This window comes from Ascidia mentula, chromosome 4 (genome assembly GCF_947561715.1).
Source record: "Ascidia mentula chromosome 4, kaAscMent1.1, whole genome shotgun sequence".
Taxonomy (NCBI): Eukaryota; Metazoa; Chordata; class Ascidiacea; order Phlebobranchia; family Ascidiidae; genus Ascidia; species Ascidia mentula.
In genome coordinates, this window is record NC_138569.1 from 4262646 (window position 1) to 4280885 (window position 18240).

At 38.7% G+C, this 18240-nt stretch overlaps 3 protein-coding genes across 9 annotated transcripts in view; 2 read left to right on the top strand and 1 right to left on the bottom strand.

Annotated features, from left to right (window-relative positions):
• Positions 1 to 4073, top strand: part of LOC145897731 (E3 ubiquitin-protein ligase HUWE1-like) — a 75157-nt gene extending 71084 nt beyond the window's left edge. For 3 of the 5 annotated variants that reach the window (XM_082986139.1, XM_082986140.1, XM_082986141.1), the window contains exons 86-91: positions 128 to 334; positions 616 to 755; positions 1020 to 1105; positions 1575 to 1721; positions 2253 to 2370; positions 2730 to 3211. In XM_082986139.1, the coding sequence (XP_082842265.1) occupies positions 128 to 334; positions 616 to 755; positions 1020 to 1105; positions 1575 to 1721; positions 2253 to 2370; positions 2730 to 2832 (801 nt within the window). In that variant the 3' untranslated portion in view covers positions 2833 to 3211. Of the gene's footprint in view, positions 1 to 127; positions 335 to 615; positions 756 to 1019; positions 1106 to 1574; positions 1722 to 2252; positions 2371 to 2729; positions 3213 to 3936 lie in introns of those variants that run through there. The other 2 variants (XM_082986143.1, XM_082986142.1) reach the window with 2 other exon arrangements.
• A 4453-nt stretch (positions 4074 to 8526) lies between these two features.
• On the top strand, positions 8527 to 13884 carry LOC145899451 (prostasin-like). Of its 2 annotated transcripts, none has more exons than XM_082988237.1 (13): positions 8527 to 8659; positions 8723 to 8784; positions 9100 to 9204; positions 9431 to 9550; positions 9685 to 9855; positions 10207 to 10319; positions 10464 to 10549; positions 10641 to 10743; positions 10939 to 11095; positions 11334 to 11495; positions 11764 to 11947; positions 13155 to 13279; positions 13397 to 13884. In XM_082988237.1, exons 1-13 carry the CDS (start codon positions 8652 to 8654, stop codon positions 13522 to 13524), a joined length of 1524 nt encoding a protein of 507 aa, XP_082844363.1. In that variant the 5' UTR covers positions 8527 to 8651; the 3' UTR covers positions 13525 to 13884. The 2 variants fall into 2 exon arrangements, with proteins under 2 accessions (XP_082844363.1, XP_082844362.1); XM_082988236.1 differs by having other exon boundaries at positions 11764 to 11943; positions 13151 to 13279.
• Positions 13885 to 14071: 187 nt separating this feature from the next.
• LOC145899452 (nucleotide sugar transporter SLC35B4-like) lies at positions 14072 to 17183 on the bottom strand. 2 transcript variants are annotated; one of them, XM_082988240.1, is made up of 7 exons: positions 17010 to 17183; positions 16483 to 16596; positions 16321 to 16423; positions 16140 to 16259; positions 15617 to 15802; positions 15414 to 15537; positions 14072 to 15121 (listed from the first exon to the last, which is right to left on the bottom strand). In XM_082988240.1, the coding sequence occupies exons 1-7, from the start codon at positions 17093 to 17095 to the stop codon at positions 14793 to 14795; spliced, it is 1062 nt and encodes a 353-aa protein (XP_082844366.1). In that variant the 5' UTR covers positions 17096 to 17183; the 3' UTR covers positions 14072 to 14792. The 2 variants fall into 2 exon arrangements, with proteins under 2 accessions (XP_082844366.1, XP_082844364.1); XM_082988238.1 differs by having other exon boundaries at positions 15617 to 15832.
• Between the last annotated feature and the right edge of the window lie 1057 nt (positions 17184 to 18240).

Here is an 18240-nt window from a genome sequence, read left to right on the forward strand (position 1 = left end):
GTTTTTATTTTGGAAACCGTTAGTTTATGAGCCTAATATCTGTTACAACATCATCACCAAGTAACCGAGACGCAAAAAATAAATTCGTTCATTCACATTGGAGTAACGACAATACGTTTGTTTTCAGTTCGTTGGCCGCATTGTTGCGAAAGCAATCTACGACAACAAGTTATTGGAATGTTATTTCACCCGTTCCTTCTACAAACACATCCTCGGCAAGTCGGTGAAGTACACGGACATGGAGTCGGAAGATTACGAGTTTTCGCAGGGGCTAAAATATCTTCTGGAACATGACATCAGCGCCCTCGGCACCGAACTCTTCTTCTGCGTCGAGGTAAGCTTCTTAAAACATGAATTTGGTGGTTGTTAACCGCCGGTTCATTTGTTTAATCATGCAATAAAGTGTTTGCTTGCTGGTATAAAGGCGTTTGAAGCGATACAGAATGGGTAGAAACTGAGATATGACTTTAGAACTAAATTTTTTTGAAAGTAGGAAAAATATTATTGACTTTCAATTCTTTAAAACTTAAAACAAAACACGCAGATGTAAAATTTGACCGCAATTTTTGCCAAATTTTGCCAAACCGTGAAAATAAACGCATTCCAATTTTGCAGATTGAGGAGTTCGGAAAGACGGAGACGCGCGACCTGAAAGAGAACGGACGCGATCTTCCTGTGACCGAACAAAATAAGAGGGAATACGTCCATCTTGTGTGTCAGGAGAAAATGACCGGAGCAATAAAAAAACAACTCAGGTAATTTCTCGAACAATTCCGATGTCAAAGTTAGCCTCGGTTTACTAAAAACTTATTACTACGGTCTTGTCGTTACTGTAACACCAATGGCACTGAAATGGGCACAATTTGTGTAAGAGTGAAAGGCCGAGAGAGCCAAACTATAGTTTGGTAGGCGGCCGTTTCTTCGCTAAACGATAGAATTAGAATTATCACTTCGTGATTGTGCATCGGCACTTACAGTTCATATGCGTTCAACGAACTAATTATTGTTTTACTTTCCAGTGCATTCCTGGAAGGATTCTACGAAATTATTCCCAAGCGATTGATTTCTATCTTTGACGAACAAGAATTGGAACTTCTCATATCAGGTTTGTGTTGTATTGCAGGCGTTACGCTTTAAGTCAGGGTCTCCCAAACTTTTTGGCCCACCAACCACCACTCAGACTCCAAAACTTTTGTCAGATAATGTTTTACGCCTAAGCAGCGCGGAAAAATAAAAATAAACAACCAAGATATCGGATGGCAAAATTTTAAGAAGTAATTTCAATCGGAAAACACCTCGGCAATAATTTGTAAACGTATATGCGCTCCATAGAATGTCCACCTTTTCCTTTTTTTCTTCATGTGCCCACCTATACCGTAGCTTGGGAAACCCTGCTTCAAGCAAACTTAAAAGATATAATCCAAAAATTAGTCTTAAGCACCGAGTAGACACATTTTACGACAGTTGCTTGTCTGTTTCCTCGTCGCCTATCTCAATATTAGCTTCTCCCAATAAATGGTTTAGTCTTTTTTCAACGTGTGCGTCAACTTAACTTGACATTTTCGTGTTTACAGGTCTTCCCAACATCGACATCGATGATCTTCGACAAAACACAGAATATCACAAGTACCAAGCCACCTCACTTCAAATCCAGTGGTTCTGGAGAGCTTTGCGTTCATTCGATCAAGCAGAGAGAGCGAAGTTTCTTCAGTTCGTCACGGGTACGTCACGCATATCCTACACGCGCTTAGTATCCAAACGTTAGGAGGATTTTTACAAACAATATTGTGGGATCAGTAGTAAAGCAATGTTCTCTCATTGATTTGAGGACTGAAACATTAACGCTGTATGTTCAACGTATGTTCTGGTACCGCATTATAACTTGGTATCCTATTCGTAATTTTTCCAAAGTGCTTTAAAGTTACCGTTTTCAAAACTAGCAATAATTTAAGTGGTGTCAAATGTTTTGACACGCGTCGTTTAACTTTTGCACCCCTGATAGATTTACAGCCTGACAAAAACTGTCAGGAAGTTAGTAGTTAGCTCAGTGTCAGGAAATCTCCAGTTGTGAGTTAATCATGTATGCAACTTTTTAAAATCTTACGCAATCGCGCATAAGTCATGACGCAACTTCCGCGGTCATTACGTGTTCTCTGAACTTGCATCATTAAATCTATTTTCTTGTGTTTTGACCGAATTATTCACACTTTTCCCATACGAACTCTGAAGATTCGATTGTTTGTTTTGTGCAGGAACCTCTAAAGTTCCACTGCAAGGTTTCGCTGCGTTGGAGGGAATGACCGGTGTGCAGAAATTCCAGATCCACAGAGATGATCGCTCCACGGCCCGACTCCCCTGCGCCCACACGTGGTAAGTATATATCTTGTAGTGTTGTTTATTTGTCTGATAACTTCACGACTTTGACAATTTTCGGAAAAAAGTTTACCTCTTGTATATTCAAAGTTCTGCCTTTCAAACATTCAACAACAGGCAATTTTAAGGCCACATCTGCGTATTCATGGAGTTTATTAACAAAATTGAACTAATTTCGAAGTTAATGCGAAAATTTGTCCGAAGCCGTTCGCATTTTTTTGGTTAAACATAAACAAGACATAAAAAATTCAACATCACACCACAATATACAAAGTTTAAATTGTATTCCAACTTTGTTTGAATCATGTTGCACTAATGGCCGGGTGTGTTATAAAAACTGTATCCCTTCCACGCAGCTTCAACCAACTTGATTTACCCGCCTACGAGACTTACGACAAACTTCGAGAGCGCCTTCTGCTGGCCATCAGCGAATGTACGGAGGGATTCGGCCTCGCCTGATCATTACCCTCCGCTCATCCGCCCAGCTAACCGGCGACGCTCAGCAGCGCACCCAGTGGTGGCTTGAAGCTCTTTTGCGTTCCAAACTTCACGCTTTACAACGGAAAAAATGAGTATAAGTTACAAAGATGGTGCTACCTGCTGTGTTTGCTTGTTATACAGAGTTCAGTGATGCTTGTGTTTTCAATCTTTGTGTTTTTTTCCCGTAAAACCCGCCGGCAGCAACCTGCAAAGATCGCATTTTAGTGTCGTACGCGAATCTCTTTCCTCCCGTTCAAGAATTTTTGTGTTCTCGCTGCTTTTATGTACGATAGTCAGGTGAGCTGGAAAACGCAATAAAAATTCAACGAACGTAAATTGCCTCGTACTTTCAGTCAGTCGGGGGATTCAAAAGACAGAATATGGACGCTTAGATTTTCATGCTACATCTTAGCATTTGCGATAAAAAAGAAACCCTACAGATATCTCAAGTGTTCCTGACATGCATGCGGGCAGTTTGTTTTCTTATTTTGAGCAAATTTTAGCACACGAAATTTAAGCAGAGAGAGCGAAGTTCCTTCAGTTCGTTACCGGTACGTCACGCATATCCTACACGCGCTTAGCATCTAAAACGTTAGGAGGATTTTTACAAACAACATTGTGGGATCAGTATTAAAGCAAGGTTCTCTCATTGATTTGAGGACTGAAACATTAACGCTGTATGTTCAACGTATGTTCTGGTACCGCATTATAACTTGGTATCCTATTCGTAATTTTTCCAAAGTGCTTTCAAGTTACCGTTTTCAAAACTAGCAATAATTTAAGTTGTGTCCAATGTTTTGACACGCGTCGTTTAACCTTTGCACCCCTGATAGATTTACAGCCTGACAAAAACTGTCAGGAAGTTAGTAGTTAGCTCAGTGTCAGGAAATCTCCCGTTGTGAGTTAATCATGTATGCAACTTTTTAAAATCTTACGCAATCGCGCATAAATCATGACGCAACTTCCGCGGTCATTACGTGTTCTCTGAACTTGCATCATTAAATCTATTTTCTTGTGTTTTGACCGAATTATTCACACTTTTCCCATACGAACTCTGAAGATTCGGTTGTTTGTTTTGTGCAGGAACCTCTAAAGTTCCACTGCAAGGTTTCGCGGCGTTGGAGGGAATGACCGGTGTGCAGAAATTCCAGATCCACAGAGATGATCGCTCCACGGCCCGACTCCCCTGCGCCCACACGTGGTAAGTATATATCTTGTAGTGTTGTTTATTTGTCTGGATAACTTCACGACTTTGACAATTTTCGGAAAAAAGTTTACCTCTTGTATATTCATAGTTCTGCCTTGCTACCTGCTGTGTTTGCTTGTTATACAGAGTTCAGTGATGCTTGTGTTTTCAATCTTTGTGTTTTTTTCCCGTAAAACTCGCCGGCAGCAACCTGCAAAGATCGCATTTTAGTGTCGTACGCGAATCTCTTTCCTCCCGTTTAAGAATCTTTGTGTTCTCGCTGCTTTTATGTACGATAGTCAGGTGAGCTGAAAAACGCAATAAAAATTCAACGAACGTAAACCTCGGTTGCCTTGTGCCTTCAGTCAGTCGGGGGATTCAAAAGACAGAATATGGACGCTTAGATTTTCATGCTACATCTTAGTATTTGTTGTGTAGTTCATTTATGTTGTGGTTTTCTGCGGATAAAAAAGAAACCCTACAGATATCTCAAGTGTCTCTGACATGCATGCGGGCAACTTGTTTTCTTATTTTGAGCAAATTTTAGCACACGAAATTTAGCTGATGAAGGACCTTTGGCGTAAACGTGGGATTTTTTGTCAAGAAGGTCGATTATGACGTAACAAAATATTCTATATTCGGAACAACCGAGTTAAGAAGTTCTACAGATATTTATTCTCGAATTGCACATTCGGCAAAACATGACACCGACTCCGTGGTGTTTAATGGGCCGCAAAACCAAATATAGGGCCGAGGTATTTTCCCATCCTGTGTATTGGGATCTAGTTCAACTTTCGTAAAATTGTTTATTGTCCGCTTTCGTTTAATTTGTTGAATCTCATTTTGTCGGCAAACGATATTTTGAAACTATCACGCAAACTTGGACAACTTAAATTAGATTTAAATTCAAATTGGATCAATTCAGAAAAGTTTACCAAATTCACCCCAAAACTAGAAAACGAACTGAAAATTTCATCTGTGTTGTATCATGAACACAAATAATTTGGATGGTAGATTGCTTGGTAGGATTTTAAATTCGCTGCGTAATATTTTAAAATGAGATAAATTTCACTAAATTAATAAACCTGACTACACGTCACTGACCACGCTTGAACCATTCTTACTTTCATTGGCGGTTAAACATGTGGTAAATACCGCAAAAATTGTCACCCGTATATGTCCCTCGACCAGTAGCGATGTGTAAAACACCCCGAAAGAAAAATCTGTCGTTCTCACGGGATTCTTGGTTTTGCACACGGATTTGCTAACGCGATGTCGTAATGCTTAAATCCGATACCTTAACCCAATGCGGCCAATTATGCTCCAAATGCCACCCGGGTCCGTTTAAGGTCAAAATGGATAATTGTATAATTTGCCGCAAAGTTCCATTTCCGAGTTGTACTTCGGCTGAACCCGATAAGCTCATTCGCACTCAACTGACAGTGGAAGTTATGTTGATTCATTTCATGACCCCTTGCAGCAAGTCGTATTTTTAACTTCTACTGTCGGTTACTAATACAAGTTTTTTACCCTTTTCAATCCCATGGGGCTCAAATTTGGGGGTTGTAGATCATTTTTGTGCTGGGGTTTCTTTTTATTCGCACCTCGGTTTAGACGCAAGCTATTTGCGTCGTGCGTTTATGTCACGCATAGAATGTCAATGCAACCTTTCGTCGTCAAATGCGGTAAAATATATTTTAGCGCGGTGTGCAAACCAGAATATCACGAAACACTGCCACCCACAATAGCACGAGTTTCATCATACACTCAGATTTACGAAATGAACGTTTTACCGCATAAAAGGAGATGACGTTTGTAGAAAACGCATCACAATGAAACACGCATGACTTGCAAAATCTATTAATACGACTATCAATCCGTTTTACTAATTTCGCACAATAAGCTTTTGACAAGTAAACCATAACCCCACTGTATTCGGTAAGCAACCTCTGCATATCGGAAACAATTCGTCAAATATTTTAAGCCAATGCAGAATAATAACTTAGAATACTTTTGCGATATACACTTAAATTTATTTTTGGAAAAATTTAAATTTACCACAATACCGTTAATTGGCAAGAAGTTCGTCCACTTATTGTATATATGTATTTTTATTGTTAGTTTCTATTCGCTTGTAAATTAAAAACAAATTTGCATTTTAAGATAAGCCCGGAACCCAAAACGAAGGAAAGCGCATTTCAGCAACTTGGATTGAATAAGTTGAACGCCTAGCGGGAATGTTGCATAAATCCCACGCCCAACTTCACAATTGTACAGTGTGAACGTGTCAGTTGACGAGTTTCGCAAACTCATCACTTTCGCGGGGGGAAACCGCTGCGTCATCACCCAGCTGATCGCTTACGCAACGAAGCGTGTCTGGAATCACCGCATAACGTTTGCGTGATTACTGCGGCGTAGAAATGTGAATATTAATTGCGATCCGGTACTTTATAACTAATTCGTAAATGTCACTGCACGTGACATCCCAATTACGGATATAGAAAGCGGAAAGTTCCTTCATATAGAAACAGCAGTCGAAATAGTGGGGAATTTGTGTGGTTGCAAAAGAATCTTTCAGTAGTTATCTAAAACGGGGAACGTGGTGCAGCGCTCGTCCAAGTAGTTGCGTTAGTTTTGAAAAGTCATTGTTTTGCAAATTACGATGCTCGAAAATGCGGAAATCATTTTCGGACGATGGGTATTTTTACATATTTTAATATGGCATGTAGGTCACATAAGATTGGGCTCCCGAAAGCAATATTGCACTGGGTTGAACCTTCAACTGTTGCAAGTGACAACATGTGAAATATTCATTACCGCGGCAAAGCCAGCGTTTTCCTGCAGATAGTATATCACCAATTCAAAACATCCGAATTTGGTCGAAAATGTGTGTTGTCCTTCATCATGTTTTTACTTAAAAAAGTCTGCATGTCCCTAAAGTCTTTATGTCGTTGGCAGACAAAAAAGCAATTCTGGAAGTCTTTGCTTGGCCGTTTGGTCAGCAAAGTCGTCTTATAGTCACACCAGCTGCACTTGATGAGACCTTTTAGGTAGAAACAGTGGCCATCTGTTTTATACACAAAAAACAATACTGTCTTCAACTACGGACTGATATACGGTTGTTAAACATTTGTAAAACTTTCTTTCCATTTTTGTCTAATTTTAAGATTTTCTGAATACGGCAGAAAACCTTCGAACAGGTGGAAAAGTGAAAAGTTTTGCTGCCTTGCTTTAATATGGAAATGGGGAACGAAAATTAAACCAATATATTTGATGAAAAACGACTTAATTGAATTTTGTACAGTTGAATTCTGAACTTTACTTACTCCACAAATAAATCCCTTTCCAACGTAGAACGAAAAGCATGAAATGTGTATATTTACACTTAAGCGAAGCCAGCCTTATTAGGAAAGCAATTTGCATGTTCAATAATTCCCGGAAATGTTTTTCTTCCCATACGCGCATACGAAGAAACATTTCGCCACCGCGATGAAATGGCAATTTGCAAATTGACCATCTATGACATAAGTGTGCCAAAAACTGCTCCCCACTTCCGCGAAATCTCACCAACGAAACAAAAGCGTTTTATCCCGGAAAAGATCACAATCAGGAGCCGGGATTGTTTTTCGGAACATCGCAATTACCATTTCGAATTTTTGAAACACGCAAAAAAAATTCTTTCGTGACATTTCTCATGTTAGAGTCGATGTTCCAGTTCTTGAAATGTGCTCCTCTCCCAGTAGGAAATGGCTCCCGGCGGCAAAAGTCCGCAACACAATAGATTCAGAAAGTCGACTCTATATTTAGCCCAACAGCAGCAAACTGATTCGTCCGCGAGAACGTTCGATATTCATTTTCTTGTCGAACGAGAGCGGGATGTGTCATCTGAAGTGACGTCGATGCGAAACGACAAACAAATAGCGACCCTCCACCCCCCACCGACGTGTGACGTAACGCGAACAGGAAATGCATGGGTTTAATTAGTGCGAGTGGGGCAAGTGCGCACAAAGAAAAGCGAAAGTCCAGATTGAAATCCATCCTTATTCGGGGAGTACCAGCAGTCCCGTAATAGGACATTGCTCGTCATTTTGTTCCCCTTCGGACATTCGCTCGCACTCTCCCTCTGTCATTTGCATTAAGGCGAGGGTGACTTTGCGTTAAACGATGACATTTACAGAGCAAATATTGTTTGCGCAACGGCGTGACGTCACATCCGCTCCGGTCCAACCCCCTCCCCAAGATCCTCTCCATCTTCCCCCCATCATCCGCATCGCGTGCCATATCGAGAGGTCACGTGGCCTCTTTGACGAAGGGAAGTTTTCGTCACTTCTGATTTTCGCACTTTAAACTCGAGCGGTGCAGTTAGATCGGATGACGCAAACGTTACGTATCCGTGGGCGATCATGAGCGGTGACGCGCGCTCACGGATGCCAGGGTATCTATATAAACCCGCACACATTGGGTTTTGGGCATAGAAACATCTTTTCTGAGAAGCATCAAGCAAAGCAAACTTATTTGAGAAGACAACACTCGAAGAAATTTCACCAACGACGAAGAAAAATTAGTTACATTGACGTATTCTCGACAAGAATAACATACAAAGATAGAAAGCATGAAGTGGTGAGTTGCGGCGTGTTGCATTGGTTAATGTTCAATGTTTTTTAACTGTTTTTATTTGTATAGGATAATTTCAACTGCCCTACTGTGTTCTGTGGCCGCATTCCTTCCAATTGCATCTGGCGTGGGTATGTCCTTAACCTCATAATCTTCGTTTAAATGAAAAATCTTCTCATAATAATTCTAATTCGGATCCTTTTTACGTGTTACATAAGTTTTACTTACGAAACGTTAGTGCACAAACCATACGTAAAAGTGTATTCATAATTTTACAGTAATTTGCGCAACACTAAAGAAAAATACTAAATCCCTTACACGTTCCTCCACGAATAACTCGTATTTGCATTTGCAACAATCTCCTTTTGCGATCAGCGCACGATTCTTCGGCACGATAAACCGGTCATCGAGCGCCTTATCAAGTGTTTTGTTATTGTGTTCAACAGTGCCATGCGTAGACCGTTCGCGACAGTGCAAGGATTTTCGTATGTACTGTGGCCATGGCTCAATGTCCTCGTATTGTCCGATTACCTGCAACGCCTGCCAGTCAAGTAAGTAGTTATTTTCCGTTCTTATGATAAATTTTTGTTTGGAAATAATGTTAAGAGCTACCGAAGGGTTGTCTTTTGATTAAAAAATTAGGTTTTTAGCAACTGGTGTAATTGTTTATAAGTGTTTTTCCGTAAGACGTTTCCTCTGAATAGTTAAGCCCAGGTTGAACCCGATACAAACAAACACAGTTATTTTTTGGAAAGTAACGTTATTTACATTTGTCAGACCCATGTGCCCAGCAAAATAACGGAGGATGCAGTCATATTTGCAACTGGATCGAAGAGAAAATAGAATGTGGCTGTCCCACCGGATTTAAGATAGCCGAAGACACAAAAACTTGCGTCGGTAAGTTCAAGGTTGAAAATTTGTCCAAACAAACTTGCAACTCAAAAGCTGGTTGGAGTTAAAACTTTGGAGTAATTGCCAGAACTAAAAACTAAAGCTCTTCTGTGTGTATCAAAAAATCACTTTATTCTCAGACGTCAACGAGTGTACCGAGGGCCCGAACCCCTGCCCGAAACTTTTCGGTCAGCAATATTGTGTCAACACCGTTGGCTCGTTTTTCTGCGCCGATGCAAAACAGTGTTCCTCCAACGATTCACTAGTCATGAATTACTACAGAAGCCAGGAATGTTGCAACGTAAAAAACAGTAAGCAATTATCCTACGCACGACTTAAATTATATTTTTTAGGTTGAAACATTTTGGCGGCGACATACATTGCTTGCTTAAACTTTTTGGCTTTAAGTTGAACATATTATTTGGTTAAACTTTTTGGCTTAAGTTTGCGTTGCTGTTTTGTGGATTCTTATCTAACTTATGCAAATGTTACATAAAAACTTGCAAACACAATACGAATATACGTTTAAAGCTGAAAAATAATTAGAGACATAAATTATTTACAGCCTTCGATTTTATTATCAAAAATTGTAAAGCTGATTTAAGAATGCCGCCATATTTCCAAACAATGAGTATCGAGTTTTAAATTTTTTTTACTTATAGCTGCTTGTGGAACAACGGCCGACATTCGGTCTCACCTTCCCCAAGAAACCATCGCACCCCAACCTCGAATCTTGGGAGGATTTAAGTCATCACTTTCAGCCTGGCCGTGGATGGTAATTTTGCATTGTTTCGTAACAATCATGTATTGTAGGTATAGAACACGCTCTATGTGCGCACAATACCCAATGTTTAGCCCAAACTAACATTATGTATCAACAATACTTTCAACATTTTTTAAAATATTTTGTTCTGCGCAGGGGCAACTGGTCAACAACGGGCTTCACACCTGCGGTGGAACTCTTTTGTCCAAAACCTGGATGGTCACAGCCGCTCATTGTGTTAGGTAATTATTATAAACAAGTCTATGAGCTTCAAACTGCAAATTGTCAAGATACGAATTGTGTTCAAATATTCAGTATTTGCTAATTTTGTAGCGGAACTGACAAGGACCTGAATATCAAAGTGGTCTTGGGTCACGTGCAGCGAGCTGACCTTTTCGTCAGAACAGGAACAAGAGTCGAAAAAAGCATAAAAAAGGTGGGGCAAATAATTAATTACAAATGATTTACCACTAAACTCGATAAAAATGGATTTGACAACTGAACTGTCTTGTGTCCGAAAATTAGTGCAACCAAAAGTAACTTTGTTTTTTCCCTTCGGAAAAAGGTAAACTTGCCAGTCACCTGTAGATATGCAATGTCTTTGCGACTCAAAACAATTTTCTCCTTTCAGGTAATTCGTCACGAAAATCCCTCACAAAATGATATTGCGCTGATTGAACTTTCTTCCCCTGTTGTGTTCAATGATTACATCAGTCCCGTGTGTTTACCGTGCGGCGACAAACCGCTCACCGGCGACACCTGCTGGGCAACTGGATTTGGAAGCACAAGTACTAATTGATAATTTTCTTCTGCACCTGTAAAGTTTCTGTAAACTAACGTCTTTGATATAAATATACAGTTAACTAAAATGTATATACACTGAGAAACAATCTTCACTCGGGATTAAGTAAAAATTTACCACACAATAAAGTATTATTCGGTGTCCTTTGATCTTATAGTGACTCTTTGGACATTTTGCAACCCGCCCGCACTGTCCAACAAAGTTAAATTCCTTTTTTTGCGCAGGTGCCGAAGTGATCGCTCCGGTGGCCGAGCTTCGTGAGGTCGACCTTCCAATTGCCGGAATTAACAACTGTATTAAGGCCTTTGAAGGAAGTGAGTCCCCGGTGAACAGGTCTACCATGATGTGCGCTGGTTATACTGAGGGTGGTAAAGACACTTGCTTCGGTAAGCATCAAAATTTTAGCTTGTATTCACCTGAAACTGTGTATATCGTTTGTTGTTATTTGCATAAAAAATGAACTGATTATTAATTGAACTGAAATTCAACAGATTATCTTTCTATTAAAACAATTATTTATTGTTTAATCATTTCACTTTACTTCAAACGGTAAATCATCTAGACTCTTTACGTTTGTATTCATACTAAGGAAATTTATATGCATACAATAGACTTCCACGATCACGTGACTAATTACGGCGTTTTGATTGGCAGGTGACGGCGGTGGTCCCCTCGTGTGTCAGCGTAAGGATTCGTGTAGTTGGTATTTAAGCGGAATCACTTCGTTCGGCCAGGGATGCGGCCGACCTGGCTCATATGGGGTTTACACCAACGTGTTGCGCTTCGAAAGCTGGATCAAAGAGAACATGGGAGAAACTGACGCCGCCGAACTTTGTAAGTATTTGCAAACGTTAGTGCTTGGAAAACACTAAACGAAAGTTTCGACTGCTAAAAAAAAAAAAGTTAAAAAAGCTATTGCATTGGCCTGACACGAAGACTAATATTTGTCAAACAAATGACGATCTGTGCATAATGGGTCATCGGAAAAGGGAATATATACAGTATGTAAAATAATAAGTGTTGAAAATAGCGTTGACAAATTCAAACAGCCATAAAATTCCTTTGAAGTGATGACGATTATCCAGTTAGGGGGAGAGTGAAATTTAACCTTTTTTTGAAGTATTGTCACGAAAATTGGCAAAATTTTAGCCACTGAGATTGCTTCGGGCAGAAAAACCTAAATTGTATAAAATGTGCGCCTGTGTCAAAATAAGTGAACACCATAAAGCGACAAAAAACTCCGTCACTAAGTAACGACCAATAATATGTCATTAAAGTGACAGTAGGGGATTCACTATGGGGCTTGAGAGATGTATTTGGCGTGGTAAGCGGCATGTACGCAGGATTACAATATATCTGAAACAACAAGGGACTTTCTGGCAAGGAAAATGTTGTTCAATGATTTCGTAACCGCATTTTGTTTGAAACTAACGTGTTCGGTACGCAATGTGACTCCGGGGAAATTTGAATGCTTTTTAGAACAAAAAGTTTGAAGCCACAGGCCATTTTTGAATCAGCAAAGTTTACGTCCACTTTCTCATGCTATTTAGATGAAAACAATTAACTTCCTTCATCCATGTTGTAATAAGTAATATTTCAACATGATGTTTCTTGCTCTATAAGTATTTGTAATTAACTACTTTCCCGAAGCCGTTTTAAATTGAACATGAATCTCGGCCGAAACATTAGACGAAAATACGTCAGAATAACATTTGTCGATCGTTGCGTTGCTCACAATAAACAGCAGATTTTGACGGGTAAGCGAGCGGAGGGGAAACCCCGTGCGTGACAAGTTCCTGTGCGTTCACAACAGGAAAAGCTGTGCAACGTAAATGAGCACTGTGTAATATTGTGTGACTCATATCTTAATTACAATGTATTTGCCTCCACAGTTGGTGTGCTAAATCATAGCGCACAACACTTTTCATATTTTTTGATGTTATTTTAAACTTGTTTTCACACAAAAAATTACGAGGCATGTCTTCTTCAAAAATTATGGGCCGACATTTTATTTATTTGTATTTTTTTCATTTTTTTCCAGGCAGTCACGATTACAATCCCTGCTCTGGCTTAACAAACCACTTGCGAGGATGCCAGGAAAGCGCGTACGCTTGCAACGGTCAAGCGGCAGCCGGATGTCAACTCACGTGCTGTCTCCGCCAATTCGAACGTAAGCTTCAACTACAGTTGTGACATCACAAAGTTAAACCTTTGTTCTGTTTATGATTAACGTTTTTCAAAGATTTTGTGACAAACATATTTTACCACTTCATTTTGTTCACCACAGGCGAACCAAGTTGCTTTGATTCACCCGGGTTCGGGGCTTCCTGTGAGATGTTCAAGAGCAAATGCGAAGATCGAAATTACGACTCATACATGAGGACCAACTGCAAGAAGACCTGCGCCTTTTGTTAAACTTAACTCGGTCTTTGTTACGTCATAGTCGCCGTTTTTTATGTCACAACAACACGGTACTGATAGCGTATATATGGACCACATGCATGGCATTTATCATTTGTATGTTTTCTAAAAAGTCACGACTGTGAAAAAGAATAACTTAAAAAACTGTTTTGTATAAAATTATTTATTGTTTTGCTACGATTTTTATGGTTTTATATGTAGCCTTGATGTTTACCTGTTTTGTAAGGAAACACTTTTGTGACTCTCTGTCGCGCCCTTTTTGATTTTCACACAGCTTACCACAGTTCCATATTTTTGCGATATTCACTTTTCTTCTCGTAAACATTTGTACAAATACATCCTTGCATTCTGCAACATTTTATTTTATATCGAGAAAAAGCATTAAGGTTAGACTGTCGAGTCAGGTTACGCGTGATGCGCATTATTTTTCCTCAAAACATAACGCTATAGTTTAGTTTTTACCGACTCATGCAGTTGATGTGGATAAATTATTGTATCACATTTCGTCAAAGACCCTGGATTTCAGTAAGCATACAACAAGTAAACGAGTATTTAAAGTATTTATACATACATATCAGAGCAAAATAAAAGCAAGCAAATGGCTTCTTAATGAAACAAAATCGCATTAGGCATTTTCCTACAAAGGCATTACAGATAACTAAAGCACTTCATATTTGGTCGGATAAAAATACAGAATCTGCTCCTAAATGCACAGTAAATTAAAAATGAAAAAAACTCACAAATCTGGCACCAGCAATCAGGGCATTTTGATAATCTTGTGCTAAATTACAATAATTTGCACACTTTAACGGACTGTTAGAAGATGCGGAAATTGCGCAAACCACGTTGACCATTTTGACGTGAACATAATTGAAGATAGAAAGTTTTGAAGAATTGGTGACTGGTGTTTTTGAATGATAGTTTCTACATAAGTAAAATGCGAACGAAACAAGGGGGATTCGATGATGGTGGTGTAACGCGTTCAACCAGTAATACGTTTTTACGAATAGAAATATAATTTAAAGGGGCTAAGCATTCATATGAAGGTAGCGGAATGCGACCATCTCAGCACAAACAAACAACACACTTTACGTAACAAGTTATAAATTTACATTACCTACTAAAAAATTCCGCAAACAGAGTGAAAGGAGCTAAAAAGGTTACACTTTTTTACCACATCGCGATTCCAAGTAAGGATATTATGAGTAAGTTTGATGCTTCGCTGGACCTCAAGAGATGTTTTTACTCGCCACGCCCTGCGTTTATTCCAGCTTTTTCGTTGGTTTACCATTCGCCACCTCTTTATCGCCCACAAGCGGTGGCTTGACCGCCAAAAATCCGAACACGTTGGCGTACAAGAGCGTACCCAGAAACACAAATCCTGTTCCAAGCCAATGCATGGGCGTGAAATCATTTTTGAAATACCACACTGACAGAACCAGGGAGACGAACTTGCGAAGAGTAATTACCAGGGTTACAGTTAGTGAGGTACATACTGTGACAAGGTAGAAGATAGACCGAATACAAACATATTGAGTAAGCACGTTGGCAAGCATGTATTGCCACAGAATAGGCATGGTAAGTTGGGCACCTGGGAATGAACAAAAGTTTGTTTAAAAGTTAAACAAAAACATGGTGAATCTTTTACACTACCTACACAACTAAAGAGGGACACTGAAAATAATGCAACTGCCAGTATGACAGAAAAGCAATAATTATGTAAGAGGTTGTCACACAAAAAATAGCTCTTAATTTATGCATTGTTTAAAACAACTATTTAAAACAAAAACTTTAATGTTGTGTAGGTCACAAGGGAAATTTTTACATGAATACAATTTATTTATTTATGTCAACAAACATCAAATAAATTAGGCTCAAGGTACCTGAGAAAATTGATATTGCCCAGCTTACAACAGGCACAGGCTGCAGCTCAGACTGATTAAGGATTGTGATGTTTTCCATTATACTTGGTGCCAAAACTATGAAGAAAGGTAGTGGAAGAACATGCTAAAAAGGATTAAATTGGCAGGTTAATTAAATGTTTCCATACACAAATGTTTACACAAAAACACAATTTACACCTTACATTATAAAATAAGGCTTCTCGTGACAATTTTCCATACTGAAGAAAAAGGGTCTCTTGATATATACCCAGGCGTGCAGACATGAATAAGGCAAACAAAAGCAGGAATATTCCCGCAAGCATTATCAGAGAGTCACTGGAATCATCGCCGGAAAATGAAGAAGTTGATTGCACTTCAGATCCTGAGCTCTGTAGAGAAAAATGCTGATGTGACCAAAACTGAAAAAAAGATAAACTTTGGGAAATACAAGAACATTCCAAATGATCAACCAAAATATACGATAAGTAGCCTTTTTTTGACCCATAAAATTAGTTGAACTTATGCAGTGACCCTATATAAATATTAAAAGATGTATATATGCAGTAAAATATTTACTATTGGTCAAAGTTCTGCAGTTTATTCACAAATCTGCCAAACACAGAGCTATGACTCTTTTATTGAACATTTAACTCAACATGGGGTTACAACCAACAATTTACATCCAAATTAAACATATGTAGACTATGCAATAAGTCAAGCACTTACTGTAGCAAAAGTACAAATTCCAATTCCTAAGGAAACCAGAAAGACCGCCATAAATTTAGTAACAGGGTAAACTCGTCTCAAAATAACTACCCCAAGAAGCAAGTTTGCGACAAGTGACCCCTGGAAAATATTAGAACGAATAATGATTGTTATTGTTTAAATTTAAAGACACAGAACTTACCGATTTGAAGATCATGTGCAAAGGCATTGGTATATTACAATCTAATGCCATGATGTTTGTGACGCTAACGGCAAAATACATAAGAACCATGATGGCATACTTGCTGAAATGCAAAAGGTTGTTTTTCCATGGGAGTTTACTGATAAATTTTAGTTGTCCCACCTCAAAGGAATCTTTCGAGATGTAGTTCCAAACTTGCTTTGAAATATAAAACCCTCCATAGATACAAATAAAAATTGAAAAAACACAATCATGTTTCCACTGCTAGCTGAAGCCCTGAAAGATAATATTGCTCTAGTTTTAACAATGGGTATAGATATGCCATGCCGATTTTTATTGACCTGTGTCCTATAATGAATGTACAATAGAAAAAAATATAGGTAGAATGTATGTTTTTCAATATCTTATTCTGATTTACAGATTACTAGAAATACATAATGGACAATTTCCTAAAAAACAATTTGCTTAGAAAAACATTAATTGTATGTATTAATCAAAGGAAGTTTACCAAGCTGTGCTCGAGGTAACTTCCAAAAGCAAAACAACCACACAGAATCACAAAATATACTTAGATTTAAAGATGAAAAGTATATTGGTGTCAATAGTTTAATAAAATACAGTTAAACTCTTACACAAGTTAACCAACAGTATTTGTGTTTGTATGGGTGTAGTCTAGCCTTGTTACATACCTGATAAGATGCTCCAAGAAAACCACATTTAAACAGCACCCAATAATAACCGTAAACACGGCAATGGCAGGAGTGGACAACTGCATTATAACCAAACCCGGCTACTGGCTTGAAATAAACTACCACATAAATAGTTTTTATTAAACCAACAAAACCACACCACAGCTTTGGAACTTCCTCAAAATTGTTTTACTTACAAAAATACGATCAGCTGTTGGCTGCGAAGACTTTAAACACGTACCAGCAGAGTTTAATTATCAGTTAACAAATCATCAAAATAATGTAATTTTATGCAAAATTCATTAAAAAATTATTCTAAAAACATCATTTAATTAAATTACGGTACACAAAATGTAGTCAGTTATAGGCTACATTTATAACAATTCTTACGGTTTAGGATAAATTAATTTCTTTTGAGGTGGGGTCATTCAAGCATGAATAGTGAAGTCGTGTCTTGGAAAATACTACTACACCGAGTCACAAAGTTTTTTCCCAACTTGATCCAGTTATAAGTCTGTGTAAAACAGAAATCTGTGCGAATTTCAATGATTAGGTGTAACAGGGCAACCGCCTATAATTTTGTTTGAAAATTAACTTGAAATACTACACGAAATCGTGGCGTTAATATCCGCACTGATTTCTATGTTACATATGCTTGTATGTGGATCAAGTTTGGAAAAATATTGTGACCCGGTGTATAAGTATCTTCCTCGCGTCTTGGCTAAAAAAAAACTGTCTGAACAAATATTAAATTGCAAAGAAACCTTGAGGATTCGTGCCAAAATGTTTGATACTATCTAGTCGAGTGCCACACTTTATTGTGACGGTTTAAAACTAGACATAAAACCAAATGCTATTGTTAACCACCGTCTTAACGGAGACTGGGCTTTATGAGCCACACGCAACAAGACGCCCCGGGCACAAAGTGACCAATGGTGATCACCGTTACCGCATTTTACCTTGTCTCGCCATTTGCAGCACTTAACTAAGCGAAATAAGGCCCAGGAAAGTTCGTGTGAATAAAGTTTTTGGACAGTTAGTCTGTCCCAAATAATGCATCAGCAACTACTGAAAGTTATTAATATTGGTAAAACACACCAATATTTGCCTAAATTAATATATGCTTTCGAGAATTTGTTGATAAAACTGCTTGGTTCTATAGTTGCCCGCAAGCAGGTTTGAAAAATCGTACTTGGCGTGTACGTTACGCAAGATTAGGTCGAGACCAGGC